At 42.8% G+C, this 15869-nt stretch overlaps 1 protein-coding gene across 4 annotated transcripts in view; it reads left to right on the plus strand.

The window, feature by feature from the left end:
- Positions 1 to 15869, plus strand: part of MCTP1 (multiple C2 and transmembrane domain containing 1) — a 190668-nt gene that overhangs the window by 73819 nt on the left and 100980 nt on the right. For 3 of the 4 annotated variants that reach the window (XR_008933284.1, XM_056849242.1, XM_056849243.1), the window contains 5 exons: positions 2143 to 2238; positions 4546 to 4648; positions 4988 to 5089; positions 5407 to 5481; positions 7839 to 7958. Coding sequence is in view for 3 of the 4 variants with exons in the window: in XM_056849242.1 (XP_056705220.1) it covers positions 2143 to 2238; positions 4546 to 4648; positions 4988 to 5089; positions 5407 to 5481; positions 7839 to 7958 (496 nt within the window). In the remaining variant the exon portion in view is untranslated. The remainder of the gene's footprint in view (positions 1 to 2142; positions 2239 to 4545; positions 4649 to 4987; positions 5090 to 5406; positions 5482 to 7838; positions 7959 to 15869) is intronic. The other variant, XM_056849244.1, reaches the window with a different exon arrangement.

The raw sequence follows: 15869 nt of genomic DNA on the forward strand, positions 1-15869 counted from the left end.
GCATATTAACCTGTGATGGAGTCTGAATCAATATTGTGGATTGAAAATCTTGACTCCTGGACAGCTTTTTCTAAATATTGATTTAATTGTCATTTGTATAAGGTAAGAAACAAATTACATGCCTTACTGATATCATTAATGTGGCTTCTTTGATCTGCTGAATCCATGTAGTACATGACATTAAATTTTAAAAGTATTGAAATTATTTTGAATTACAATGACCTAGTGTGCTAGGTTTGCTAGACTGCAGTGAGATCCACCTTGGGGTTTTCCCCCCAACTACTTTACAGTCAATATTGGATCAGTAACACAAGTTTGAGCCTCCTCCCTCCATAAATGATGATACCATATTTCATGTAGTAAAATTATCTTGGCAACAATTATTGTGAAATACTGATGTTAGCTGTAAGTTAATGTTTCTCAAACTGGGGTCCAAGGACCCCTGGGGTACTCCAGAGGTTCTGCATATAAAGAAGGAGCATGAGCACCTCTCGCGCCCATTAGGATAGGGACTCTACCTCAGGAGGAGAACAGAATCAGCATTCGCTCTTTTAAAGGGTGGGTGTTCATAGAACTAACACCAGCTACAGTCACCTAACTTCCGGATAATCTCAGAGATTATGCTAATTAGTTGCTATGATCCAATAATTCAGCTTTAGGGGCTAATTATTGAATGGCATGAAGTATGTATAGTCCTAATGAAGTCATTGTAGTTCCTTCAGATACCAAGTTGAACTGGTTTTCATTGTATTTCCAAAGCTGAAATACTTTGGTTGTAGAGGTAACACAGCCCTGACCTGGATGGCCCAGGCTAGCTTGATCTCGTCAGATCTCAGAAGCTAAGCAGGGTTGGCCCTGGTTAGTATTTGGATGGGAGACCATCAAGGAATAGCAGGGTTGCTGTGCAGAGGAAGGCACTGGCAAACCACCTCTGTTAGTCTCTTGCCATGAAAGCCCCAAAAGGGGTCCCCATAAGTCGGCTGCAACTTGAAGGCACTTTACACTAGAGGTAACACAAGATATAAGTTGTCCACAGACAATAATAGCCAACCACATTTGCCTTTTGAATACTAGTAGGTTGTGTTTGACTTTTCCTGGTCTTTTCCTGATTGTGTGAGTGGCTCTAAAAGTTCTTCTAAGATCCTTCCGGACCCTTATTTAGCTGGTCTGCATCAGAAGGATATTAACCTCTATGGAAGCTTTTGCTGTGTCTAGAAGGAATTTTGTACCAATCAGGAGTCTGACAGTGGCTGCCAGAGAGGACTTAGGTGTCCATGTAAATTTTTTTCTATGAAAATGGGAGTCCCTGGTTTACTAAAGTATAAGAACTGCTGCTCTAAGCAATAACTAAAGTATGAGAACTGCTCTAAGCAATAACTTGTTTGTGTAGGGGAAGGGTACATTTAGAAAGAGCATACAACCTTATTAGATATATCTTGAATTTAGCTTTAGAGCATCATCATTTGATTGTAAATAATATGATAACTTGGTCATCATTTCTCATCTTGCAGCATAGTCCTGTGCATATTTGTTGAGAAATAAATCCTATGAATTTAGTGAGACATTCCTTGCAGCTGTTTTTCGGATCACCCATCAAATTTGAATAAAGGCAATAGTTATAACAATACAAATGGTGAAATACTGCTGTCTTAAAAGATAAATTTACGTGGTGATACACTAATATGTTGTCTGCTTTCCTGTATGATGAGTGGAGTTTTTAAGCCTTGCTGTTAAAAGTAATTATATATTTTTTAAATTAGCATCTTCATTAAATCTTATTTGCAAAATCATCATCAAAATAATTTTATCACCTGATAGGGAAGCAATGTAACGATGTCACGTTATGCTCTCAGAATACCCCAAATTTCCATACTTTTTATAACAGAGATTTGGGAAATTCCTAGAGTATCATAAAATGCCAACTTTTGTGTCCCCCCTCCCCCGCCAATTTCTTCCGCTGCTCAAGAGAACGGCAGCTGGAGCCCAGACAGTTGGGCAGGAGCAGCCCTACCACTTGTTCAGAATTAATGTCTAAAAACTGTAGTATTTTTTTTTACAGTATATGTCAGGGTTATTGAATACACAAGTAATTTAAGTATTTGTGAGTGTTAAAAAATTAAATGGTCTCTTCCCAGGTAAAAGTGACCCATTTTGTGTCGTTGAGTTGAACAACGATAGACTGTTGACGCATACCGTATACAAGAACCTTAACCCAGAATGGAATAAAATCTTCACATTGTAAGTATGACTGCGTATGCGTATTCCTTATTTTTACTTGGTATAGATCTGGTTAATCCATCCAAAGCTAACAAAATAGAGGTGAAATTTTCTGGTTTCTTAAGCAGAGTAAGATACTTCAATGTAACAAAAAAATATAAAATATTTTGGTGGTTGAAAATACATGGTTTTTACTAACTCATATTCCAAATTGCAATGTACTTTGAGAGCTGTTTTACAGCTACTAGAGCAGTGGATTTATTGACTCTTCCTGATGCCAGTTTCTAAGACTTAAAAAAATGTTTCTGGTAAACCTACCTAGACTCATTCCTGGCTTCCTCTTAGGCTTCTACTAAGGCATTGGCTGGAACAAGTAGACAGTTTGCTCTGAAACCCATGATTTTTAGCTTTGCATGTAAGAAAGGGAACCTGCCATGATTAGACTCAAAATGGTGCCAGTCATCTTTCATCATGAACCAGTCAGGCACCATGTTAAAGAATTGAACAGGGCAAGGATTCTCAGTTGCTTTTTGCCAACCCTCGTATGTGCCCACAGTTAAATTCCACTTCAGTTTAAAAGTGTACCACTAAAAGATACTGCTAGGATACAAGACTTTTTCTTTCAAATACCTCAACTCTTCGATAACTACCTGAGGAAATATTAAATCTGGGTATTAGTATTTGCTGCTTTTAAGTCTTAGTATTCAAATAGGCTGAGAATTGTCAGCATACATGAGACTATACAGAGAATAGGAAGACATGTCTGTGCCCCAAGCAGCTTACATTCAAATATATGACATTGGAGAGATAAAAAAAATGGTGGATGGCGAAGGTGGTACTGCTAGTGATTAACAGGGGGAAACTATGTTTAATTTACAATGCACATGCTTAGAGATGGGGAAAGGTAGGTTTTGAGGAGGGAAGGATGGCATCATACAGAGAGGTCAATGAACTGAGGACGTGCTTACAGCAAAGGATGCATCAGCATATGACAGCTAAGAGATAGGGAGCAAGGCGAAGAAAAGTTTGAGGTCAAAACCAAGAGTTTGTACAGGATCTGGGTTCAGGCCGGAAGCCAGAGTTGGGTTAAGATGGGGGTTACGTGGTCGGAATTTTAAAAAGGTGAATGGTTTTGGTGGCAGAATGCTATACTAGATTTGACAGTGGAAAACTGGAAGAGAGTGCAGCACTCAAGGTGTAATATAGCGTGAGCCAGTGTTTTTGGGACAGGGTGGAATGGAATGGCCATGATGAAGAGAGAAAAAGAGAAGAGAGTCATATCTGTTCTACATAGTGGGTGGATTTGGTGGGAGCACCAAGAGAGGAATTATGAGTAGTTCAGTTTTAGATATACTAGGTTTGAGGAAATGATTACACATCTAAGTGGCACTATTGGTTAAGCAGTTGGAAACGTGGTTTCCATACATAGAAAGAAATGTAATAGATACTATGGACTTGGAAGGAGTTCACAGAAAGGATTCCTTCCCTCACAGAAAAGATTCCTTCCCCACCCCGTTCAGAAGTTGTTCCCGAGGACCGGTGGATTCTTGGGAACAGTATGGGATGTCGTATGGGGGGCTGCAGCGAGAAGTAGGAATTAGAAGAAATTTCACAGGCAGTCTTCATGAGATCATGCTTCATTCGCAGGGGGTTGTGTGTGATTCCCCCCCCAGGACATTGCATCCAGCTGCCAAGATCCCCTGATCCTTGGGACCTGCTTTGGTGGGGACAGAAGGGCTTCAGAGTGTACAGGAAGAGGGTGATCCATTGTGGGAGCTCCTACTGTTCATAGAATTCAACCCAACATAAGTAGGCGTATTGTTCGAATAGATCTTCCTTTTTTGTGTGGTTATGTTCCATCTTTAGCTTATCAGGGACTTTATTGGGACTGTAGAGAATTAGGGCAGTAGTTAATTTCTCAGCAGCAATACTGTTTTGACACACTTTGTCTTCTTATTTCCTTGAAGAATGAAAGCTTTCACTTTGTGTTTATTACTGAATTCATCTTAAATGTTCCTGGATAGCTGTAGGCAAGCCAGTCTCTCTTGACTTCAGCTACCATCTGTAATATAAGGATAAAGATAAAATAATATATATGAAGTACTTTGAAGGTTGAAAGTACTGTAAACATACTAAGTATTATACTTAATAAAATACCCATATCAATCCTTGCATTTTTGGCCACTGCTGCTCTAACACACCTCCCTCCAGTTCTTTTTCTGTCTAAAAATACATACGGTATTTTTGGTAACTTTTTAATGCATTTGTCCTTGGTAAATGTTCAGTTAAATCATTGTCTTATCTCTTTGTGCCCTGCCCTTTTCATAGCAATATTAAGGATATCCACACCATTCTTGAAGTGACAGTTTATGATGAAGATAGAGATCGGAGTGCTGACTTCCTGGGCAAAGTGGCTATTCCATTGTTGTCTGTGAGTTTTAAAAATATATATATTTATTTACTTAATGCACTGCTCTGCATTGTTCGTGCTCATGGAAAAAAATCAGCTCTGTGTCTGTCATTTCTCAGCCAAGGTCTGTAATAAGAACACTAAAAAATTTTAACATACTCAATTCACGGCCATGTTGAATCCCATGATAGTTAATTTTTCCTGACAGACTTGGTCCTGGTAATGAACAGGTACTTGTCAGAATTGCCACAGTTGTTTTGGGTTCTCTGTCAGTTTCAGCAGCTGGGGGTCAAAGGTCACTGAGGGAGTGTATTCAGTGGAGACTGTGAGACAGACGGCTGTCATGTCCTTTTCCCGCAGATTCAAAATGGTGAACAGAAAGCCTACGTCTTGAAAAACAAGCAGCTGACAGGGCCAACAAAGGGGGTCATCTATCTTGAAATAGATGTGATTTTTAATGCTGTAAGTCTTAACTTTGGCTTTTTTGTACTGCTAAAGAGTTTCAGTTTCATGAAAGCTTTTGTTCTGATTTGTAGAGAATTTCTGTCATTCCTCATTTTCTCTAAGCCTTGATGTATACTGCAGATTCCTCGTCTGCCACTGGCTGAGACACCCACACTTTTGCACTTTGTTGCATCTGCTGCTAATGTATACTCAAGCATGAGTTTCTGCACCTTACGGTCTTGGCCTCGTGACTTGGAACTGTTGTGATTGTTCTAAATGATGCATATATTGATAACGTTTCCAGTCTATAAAGTGATGCTTATTCTGATGCACAGGTGAAAGCTAGTTTGCGAACATTAACACCCAAAGAACAGAAGTACATTGAAGAAGAAAACAGAATTTCTAAACAGGTAAAGAGGTGGAATTGACTAATTATTCTGAAAAAACCTGATAGCATTTGTAACCTTTTAACCATTTTTTTTCTAGCCTTGATAACAGAGAATACATCTTGCTTAGCCCTTTACAGGAAAAAAATTACGAACCTATTTCAAAGGAGGCAAAAATTAAATCTTTACTCCCTCCTTTTACTCCCTCCTTCCACAGTCTTAGTCCTGTGAAATGTGCGAATGAGAATCCAGGTTAAAGTTGCCAGGCTGCTCTCATGTATCAGGTTATAGTGCAGGTGGCTGTAAACTAAGTCTAGCATATATTTTTGTGACTAACTTTGACCTGCAGATTAGGGAATGCATCAGCCTTTTGTTCCCCTAGTTTGAACTCTGGTGCTTATTAGAATCTTAACTGAGGCAACCAAAAAGTTCAGCTGTTGAAGGACAGGGATCTTTTCTTCTTTTCGTGTATATTTACTGCTTCTTGATGGTAAATATTACAGCTGTTAACTATTCCCAAACTGTGAGCCTGCTGAATACTTTTTTCAGTTTTTAAAATAATTCTACCGCTAACATCATGCTTTCTTCTTTGCAGGCTTGAAATTTGGGGTTACTGAAGAGTTAAATTTTAAATCACTTGATTTTTCAAGATCATTTTCAATTTGGATTTAATATTATGTACAATTAACTGCATTGTGTAGCTTTCTTTTCAGTAAAGAGCTTTGTAAGCAGGAAGATAATGTTCTAACTATCATAAAACAAGGAATCACTCTTTTTATAGCCAAGAAGGAAGATTGGCTTTAATTCTGAATATATAGGTCTCATCTTTTTTAAAGTCACTAGACTTATTTACAGAAGCACAAATTTCATAAATTAAGAATTAAATAATATATAAATTTCGAGAAAAGGCATGAGACCAGCATAAACCCTCCTATGTCAAGAAAAGTTAGTAATTTGGAGCACATTCTAAAAGGAATACCCTTTTAAAAGATCTTCTTAAAGCCTTTATAAAATCTGCAGCATTTGCTAAAAATAAGCAGAGATGGGAAAATAAAAAAAAGAATAACAAAATTAAAACACACACACAAATCAGACAAAATGTTAATTTCAGATGGGTAGCCATTGTAGTCTGTAGCAGCAAAATAAACAAGGATCTCTTTTATGCGTCAAAGCTAACTTCACATCCAAAAGCGTGGAAAAACAATGACAATTTCCTCTGGTGTCTGAAGCTTAACAAGCTGGGTACCAGGCAGATGTCTGCTGGAGGAAGTTTCATAACTGGGCACCACACATAAGAAAGCTGTGTCTCTGGTGTTCACCCCCTTTCCTTTAAAGATAAGGGCACACACCTTCTGTTGCCGAAGGCGATGGGTGGCGGGGCTTATATGGAGTAAGAAGTCCTTCAAATTCAGTTGTCCCAGGCTAGTCAAGGCCTTATATATAATAACCAGCACCTTGAATTGTGATGGAAATTAACAGCTGTTTAGATTTATTTTAAGTAACATATGTTGCCATCCTATTTTATACCAGTCGAAATGTCAAATGCAGGCCCACCTTATACTAATCTAACCTCCGTGTGGTCAGAGCATGGATAACTGTGGCAACTTTTCTAAAATCCCATTAAGTGGAGTTGCTCTAAAAACATCAGATGCTTTGAATTAGTGGAACAAATAGCACAATTCTTAAATTTGTAAAAGTTTCCTAATGATTAGTGAGTTCAGTTCTTTGACTAATTTCATGAGTTAATTGTAACATAGGTAGATATGCCAAATGTCCTAAAAAATAAATCATCATAGTTATTTCTGCTTGTGTAGCACTTCTTTCAGTTTGACTTTAGTATGGGTGGATATAGAAAAACTAAAATTGCTATAGGGATAATTACTCAGAATGGCAATTGTTCATGAGTTTTCACAAACCAACATTTTCAAAATGGATTGGGAAGCCTATTTAAAATTTGCTCTTTCTAAAATTTAGATTGATATATTAATAATGTAATCCTATGTAACAGCACTCCAGTCTAAGTCCACTGATCTCAGTCAGCTTAGACTGAAATAAGTCTGCATATGATTGCGCTGGAAATCTCCAGATCTCATTGTGTAGGACCTGCTTAAATACTTGCAATTAAGCCTTATTACTTGGTTTGATTTTGTCTTACCTAAGCAAAGCTCAGAATTTCTAACTATAATTATTTTCATTTTATACCACAGAGCTACAGTAGAAACCTATACTTGATGCAGCGGCTAATCCTACTGATGTCACCTGTTTATCCTATACAATTTATATAGCACAAGAGATTTTTATGTTCAGTTGTGTTGTAGGCATTCTTTATAGCTTAAGTGCACAGATATCTAATATCTGATATGTTCTTTTATTTTGTTCAGCTTTTACTAAGGAACTTTATTCGTATGAAGCGTTGTGTCATGGCCCTCATAAATGCTGCCTACTATGTAAACAGTTGCTTTGACTGGGATTCACCACCAAGGAGCCTTGCTGCTTTTTTGGTATGATGTTTTATTCCCTAATATGGATTTTTAACCTTGTATATGTTGATGCAGATACAATGTTGGAATAGTCTCAACGTTGGTAATGTATATATTATTACTAGTTGTCCAAAGAAACCTGTCCAAACCACCCTGAGCATTCAAAACTAATTATGTAGTTCTCTTAGTAATTATAAAATACATTTTAATAAATTAGATTAGAGAAGTTCATTGCCAGAACTTTGTAAGGAAGAAAAGTTGGTCCTAAAGACTGAAATGAATAACCAATAAGAGACTGGTAGACTGAGGCCTCTCAGCCCTTTCTAGATGTGCATCAGCAATGTTCAAGATGAAAGTACCCTGATCCATTTGGCACCCAGAAGAGTGATGCAACCCAGTTCTTTCCTACGAGCTTCATTGTCTGATACAAATTGTAATAAGTCACCTTTTTGGTATAAGATATTGCCTCCTTCAAATTGCTGCAGCTTCTAGGACCAATGTTTTCCCAGTGTATCATTTATTTATCTCACAATTTGTGTCTCAACAAATGAGACCATCATAGGTTCTGTTGTTTCTTATGATAGTCGTTTAATTTAGTTTCCATGAAAAACTACATCAACTAAACTTTCTTGCCACTGTTGGGAAGTGTCACTGCTCCAGAGAGAAGCATTAAGAAATGAATCCATAGGCCATTAAGGTCAGCAGCTTGTTTAAATCGACAATGCCTGATTTTACAGTCTGAGATATATGGCAGTGGCATTCTACAAGTCCTGACAAAGTAGGGATTTACAAAATGCAAGTTTTGGAGATTAAGAAAAGATATCAAATTTACAACAAGCTTAGGTATAAGTTATAAGGATGGCATTGTTCTTACTGTGTGATTGATTCTCACACATGGGCCGGGCCTCTGATGTAATGCTCTGTCAGTGTTGTCTAGGAAAGGCAATGGGACAACCATGTCATCATTTCTTCCCATGTGGTCCCCTGAGTCCTGGAGTGACATAGATAATAACCATACAGAAGAAGCAAACACACTTCTTCTGTTTATTCTACTTATTCTGAAATCCACCTTGAGTCTCAAGTGAGAAAGGTGAGCTGTAAAGTAAATAAAATCACTCACTTAGTTTAAAGAGATATAAAAGAAAGAGAAACTTTTCTTGAACTCGATCATGGAAACCCCAAACCAACAAACATATTGATGTAGTAACCCATTCTGTGAGATGTTTCAAGAAATTCTTTTTGATTTTGTTGAGGCAGTTGATGAATACATTTTCAGAACTTTGGAAGTATTCTGAGGCTGTCACTGGTTTCCTTAAATGCTGCACCTGGGCTGCTGACCGCACTGTAGATTGCAATTCTGCTTTGAAAGAAAATAAAATTAGGTACTTGATCTTATTTTTAACTGTATTTGGCTAAACCGGAAGCCTTTGAAATCCTATCGAGGATCTGGGAGTCGTTTCTTGTGGGGCCTGATTTGTGCCAAGGCTTTAATGAACATGCAGGACAGTGTGTATTCCCAGACAGTATTCTATTAAAATCGACAATCTGAGTGCCCTCAATGCCATGAATACAAACACATACACACAAACATATCCCCTTAATAAAAATCTCATATTTGTTATCTGATTTCCATGCCTCATCAATCTTTTTTGGAAGCCATTATGTAATTCTCTGTGATGTCACAAATCACGAAAAAAATCACACAAGGTTGGAAGAGACCACAAGGGCCTTCCAGTCCAACCCCCTGTCATGCAGGATCCCACAGTCAAAGCGCTCCTGACAGATGGCCATCCAACCTCTGCTTAAAGACCTTTAAAGACGGGGACCCCCCCCCCCCAAGGCAGCGCATTCCACTGTCGAACCGTCCTTACCGTCAGAAAGTTCTTCCTAATATTTAGGTGGAATCGCTTTTCTCTTAGTTTAAATCCATTACTCCGTGTCCTAGTCTCTGAAGCAACAGACAACAAGCTAGTTCCCTCATTAACATGGCATCCCTTCAAATATTTAAACATGGCTATCATGTCACCTCTTAACCTTCTCTTCTCCAGACTAAACAAACCCAGCTCCTTAAGTCTCTCCTCATAGGGCATAGATTCCAGACCTTTGACCATTCTGGTCACTCTCCTCTGGACATGCTTCAACTTGTCAACATCCTTCTTAAATTGTGGAGCCCAAAACTGGACACAGTATTCCAAGTGAGGTCTGACCAATGCAGAATACAGTCACAGTTTTGCATTGCATACAATGATGACATAGCCCATCTGGCTACTCTTGATTCTGATATCATACATGGGTTGGGCAGCATGATAGGAGGCAACTGAAGGTTTAGGGCAGGGGTGTCAAATTCATTTGTTACGAGGGCCGGATATGGCATAAATGTCTTTTGGTCAGGCTGGGCCATGCCTCGCCAGCCCACATTGGGACTGGAGGGGGTGGCTGCCTCGGCTGGCTTTCGGGCCACATAAGAGCTCTCAAGGGGCCTGATCCAGTCCACAGGCCTTATGTTTGACACCCCTAGTTTAGGGTATCTTTTGAAAGAGTTCATTTACAAACCACTTTTTAAAACTTAAACTTCATCATTATATTCTGCAGTATGTTGAACAACAAATTGAGCAGATTTATTCAATGGAGTCAAAGCAGTTATGGGTGACACTTTCCTCCTTATAAGTGTTTTTGCTTAAGCTTTGTCTTTTTTGAGGCCTCAACAATTTTGAATGGTGTCAGAGGACCACAGAACATATGTTTTTTTAATAATTGCAGTTTTGTGTACATTTGTCCACTGTGCATGTCACCGAAACCAGAAGTTCATCTGCGTGGCTTCTATGCAGGCACACATTGGGGCTGCGTAGGCACAGGCCAGACATGGATAAGATTTGTCAGCTTCAGCAAAATTGAAAGTGAGAGCACTCCCCCTCCCCTGGGTCATGTAGCCTACCCGCCCAAACAGTCACATGACCAGGGGGAGGGGCGTTCTCCCCTCCAGTTCTCTTTCTGCTGCCACGGAGAGAGAATGTGTCTTAGCTTCGGCTTTGATAATGGAGTCAAAAAAGGCTCTGCTTTACAAAACTTGCTGTACTTGCGGTACAAAAATGGCGAGTTCTGATTTCCACAAGGATTGCCTTCTCTGCCTGGGGAAAGGGCATATCCCTTCCGCCTGCAAGAGCTGCTCTAAGCTCTTGCAAGGGCACTAAGGCTCTGGACAGATCGCCTCATATCCCATCTCTATGCAGAGTCGCTTCACCCAAGTGCCGGTGAGGGGACTTCCAAAAGGCCAGCTGGTCTTGAGGCACGCGCGTCCACTTCAACGGAACCCACGGAGAAAATTCCTCGTCGGGGGACACCAACGGAGAGCAGAGGTACGTCAAAAAAGTGGGACAAGTCCTCCACTAAATCTTCTAAGGTGACTAAGAACATCATTAAGCCGGCCAAATTCCTTGCCCCCGTCATGGAACGCGGCCCCCAAAAATCTCCCTCGGGATCTCCTCGGCACCGAACACCATCCCGCGGTTCACTTCAGCAATGATCGCATTCAGAATCGCCTTGGTACCTGTCCCCCCGACACCGAGCCTCATCCAGGTCATCACGGTACCAGTCGCGGTCAAAGTCTCCGTTGCGCCTGCTGTCCGTCGTTGTAGACATCTCCACGCATCAGTCGGCACCGACGATTGTTTTGGAGGACACGCCTTCACATCAGTCCCTGGCTACCCCCTCTGCTCCGGTTCAGAGCGGGCCCCAGGATGTTGAACAGCTCCCGACTCAGTTCCTTATGGAGCTATATAAGGACGTGGTTCCTCCGTTTCCACACAAGCCACTGCCGTACACTGAAGCCGGCAAGGAGTCCAAGACTGGAGCTGTGTCGACAATGCCAAACCCTCTCACCCTGACTGGCGGAGAAATCAGCGCTCCTGCGGTTGCCCAAGTTTCATCTGGGTCCGGCTCTCACCAGGGATCGGGCTCGCATCACCATTCTGGGTCCCAATGAGTGTTTCGGAGTCGTTCCAAACCCCGGAGCCATTCTCGGTCTAGGCACCGTTCCTCCTCTTGTAAATCGGGATCTTCTCGGCACCACTCGAGGTCTCACCGTCGACGCCAGTCAAACTCACGTCGGCGCCGCTCGAGATCTTACTGTCCATCCTTCCACCGGCGTTGGTCGAGATCCTACCGCTCAACTTCTCGAAGCCAGTCCAACTCATGGCACCATCATTACCAGCACCAGCACTCTCGCTGCCGTTCCAGCTCGACTGCATCGTTGACGTCCTATTCGAGGTCTCAGCTCCGTGGACGGAACCGCTACAGCCGCTCATCTCGCACTCCCGGGGCCGTAGGAGTCATTTGCCCTGTTGCTGCAGGCACCGACCTTCGCATCGGCACTATCACGGTACCGACCATCGGCACCGAGAAGTCTCTCCAGAACGCATGCAGCCAAGGCAAGAACCCCTTCTGGAGATTCCTCCAAGGTCTCCATTGGTGTTAAAGGAACTGGTCCACTCCAAGTCCGAAGCCATGGCAACGCAGGACTCTGATTCGGAATCCTGTACTTCACAACCCTCACCTGAGGAACTTGTGGGGGACACTAAGGCAGCCTCCCCTCAGAGAGACGTGCGATTGTATGCAGAGCAGTTGATTCACATGGCTAAGGCCCTGCATATAGATTTCCATCCAGATGACTCTGGACCGGTTGATTCCATTATGGACATCCTTCATTCCCCTGAGGCAGGTCCTGTGGCCCTCCCTATGGTGAAAAGTATCCTAGAGATGGTCAACTCTAATTGGGCCAAACCGGCTTCGGTTCCTTCCTCCTCAAAGAGGGTTGAGAACCTCTATAAAATCCACCGTGAAGGCAGTGATTTCTTGTACCTTCATCCTCCCCCAAATTCCATGGTAGTGGAGGCCCTCCCGGGCAAATACAGGTCGGGGTCTCTTCACCCCAAGACAGGGAGGGTCGAAAGATAGACGCCTTGGCCAGGAAGGTCTATACTTCCAGTGCCCTCACTCTGCGCATCTCTGATTTTACAGCCATTATGGTTAGATACCAGTATGCTCTCTGGGAATGTAACACACCCCAGATTAGTGCCCTGCCAGAGGATCAATGCCCATCAGCCAAAGCTGTCCAAAGCGAAGGCATGACCCTGGCTAGGCAACAACTCGCATCACAACATGTAGCTGACTCATCTAGCAAAGCCATGGCATCCTCTGTAGTGCTTTGCAGGCATGCATGGCTTAGGCAGTCTGCCCTTCCTTATGATATGCGGGCACGTATCGAGGATCTTCCCTTTGAGGGTACGTTGCTCTTTAGCGACCAGACGGATGCCTTCCTTGACGGCCTTAAAAAGAATAAGAATAATGCTAAATCCTTGGGCATAGCCCCGGCGGCACCGGCTTATAAGCCTCGATACTTTGGCAGGCAAGCCAACCAGCCATCTCGTCCCTACAGATACTCTGGGGCCTTCCAACAACACTCACAGTTCTGCCCCTCCTTCCAAAATCCTCAACAGGATAGGAAGTTTTCCGGCAGATCCAGGTTCAGAAAGGGTCCCAGGCAATCGCCTAACTGCCCTGCCAAACCTAAACAAGCATGACTACATGTTTCTGTGTCCTTTGCAGACCGGCTGTCCAGTTATTACCACAGTTGGTGTTCAATTACTAATGATGGTTGGGTGCTTAAAATAATAAAAGCTGGTTATTTTATTGAATTTGAAACACTGCCTCCCTACCTCCTTCCGGATTTCTCTGCATCACCGGCTCCTGCCCTACTCCTTCAGGAGGTCCTAAAAAGGGGGCAGTCCAAGAGGTACCTCCTGAGGATTGAGGGCAAGGGTACTACTCCCGGTTCTTCCTGGTTGACAAAAAAAGGGGGAAACGCCCTATTCTGGACCTGAGAGGGGTTAACGACTTTGTTAAGGTCAAGAAATTTCGTAAGCTTTCATTACCCGAGGTCCTACCACTGTTAGATGAGCACATGTGGTTTGTTGTTTTGGATTTACGAGACGCATATTTTCACATTGCGATCCATAATGATTGCAGGCGTTACCTGAGGTTTCTATATAATGGGAAACATTACGAATATACGTTCTTGCCCTTCGGCCTCTCTATGGTACCACGCACTTTCACCAAGTGTTTAGCGGTGGTGGTGGCACACCTGGCCCTGGAAGGCTGTGTCATTTTCCCATATCTAGATGACTGGTTGATAGTCGGTAATTCAGACCATGCTCTTGCCAGTCATGTTGAACTAGTACTTTCTGTCCTAACCGACTTGGGGCTCATGGTCAACTATAAGAAGTCTCAGTTGACGCCTTCTAAAGCCATAGATTTCATTGGTGCATGCCTAGATTCGGTCTCAGCTAGAGCTTATCTCCCAATTCAGAGAATACGCTCCATCCATAAGCTGGTTACTCGGTTTTCTAAAAAAAGATTTCAGACAGCCCACAAAATTCAAAAGCTCTTGGGCCTTATGGCTTCCACTACTGCTGTAGTGGCCTTTGCTCGCTTGCAAATGTGTCCCTTGCAAACCTGGTTCCTCCGAGCCTTTCACCTGAATGGTGACCTTCAATATAAGAGACTGTCTATCCCTAGATCAGTCATTGCCTCCCTAAAATGGTGGTCCTTGGAGGATAACCTTTTGGATGGGGTTCCCTTTCAAACTCCTACTCCCCAGGTCCATGTTTTCACTGACGCCTCCTTGTCGGGATGGGGCGCTCACTGTATGGATCTTAGGGCCCATGGTGTATGGTCTCCTTACGAGTCTACATTGCACATCAACCTTTTGGAGCTCCGTGCTATCAGGCTTGCTCTCTGTTCCTTTGCAGGAGTCCTGGAGAGCTGATGTATTCAGGTCGCCACAGACAGCTCAACCGCCCAGCATTACGTCAACAAACAAGGCGGCAGAGGGTCCTTCTCGCTCTGCAAAGAGGCCATCGCGGTCTGGGAATGGGCCATAGCTCATGGCGCCGATCTCACCGCGATTCATATCACAGGGATGAGCAATACTCTCGCAGACATGCTGAGCCGTTGGCCAGACGACATCCACGAGCTCACCTTAGACCCACAGTGTCTACGTTACCTCTTCCTCAAATGGGGCACCCCCCAATAGACCTGTTCGCAACCCAGCACAACTCTGTGTGCCCTCAGTTTTGCTCCTGGGTGGGAGCGTGCCCAGGTTCCATGGGGGACGTATTCCAAATGACCTGGTCAAACGCCCTCTTCTACGTATTCTCTCCCTTCTCCTTACTGGGCAGGGTTCTAGCCAAGGTCAAGACAGACAGGACAAACTGCATCCTGGTAGCACCATTTTGGCCCAGGAGACCCTGGTTCACAACACTTATGTCCCTAGCTCAGGGGGAGTACTCGTTCCTCCAAGAGGTGTCCCCCCACATTCCCCCCAGGGTCAACCTGGCTGCATGGAGGATCCAGTTGTGGTCAGAAAGGCTGGCTCAGGTGCTCATGCACTTCCTTAAGCCATCCACTAGGTGTTCCTACGATGCTAAATGGAGACGTTTTTCCCTGTGGGCTGCTGACAAGGGTTTGTCCCCAGTTAAATGCCCTGTCATTTGTCTTCGACTATCTAATTTGTTTAAAAGATGTTGGACTTTCCAATTCCTCCATTAAAGTACACTTGGCCGCTATATCGGCCTTTCATGTTGACTTGGACCCTTTTTCCGTTTTTTCACATTCACACTCAAAGACATTTTTACGGGGCCTTATCACTCTATATCCTCTGGTGTCACCACCTGTTCCACAATGGACTTATCCTTGGTGTTGTCCCAGTTGACAAAACACCCTTTTGAACCTTTGGCCACTTGTGAAATTTCCCTTTTGTCCTATTAGGCAGCCTTTTTGGTCGCCATTACCTCGGCCAGGAGAGTAAGTGATCTGGCAGCCCTTTGCCATGCCCTGCCATTTACCAAGTTTCACGCTGACAGGGTAGTGTTGAAA

This window comes from Euleptes europaea, chromosome 4 (genome assembly GCF_029931775.1).
Source record: "Euleptes europaea isolate rEulEur1 chromosome 4, rEulEur1.hap1, whole genome shotgun sequence".
Lineage (NCBI taxonomy): Eukaryota > Metazoa > Chordata > Lepidosauria > Squamata > Sphaerodactylidae > Euleptes > Euleptes europaea.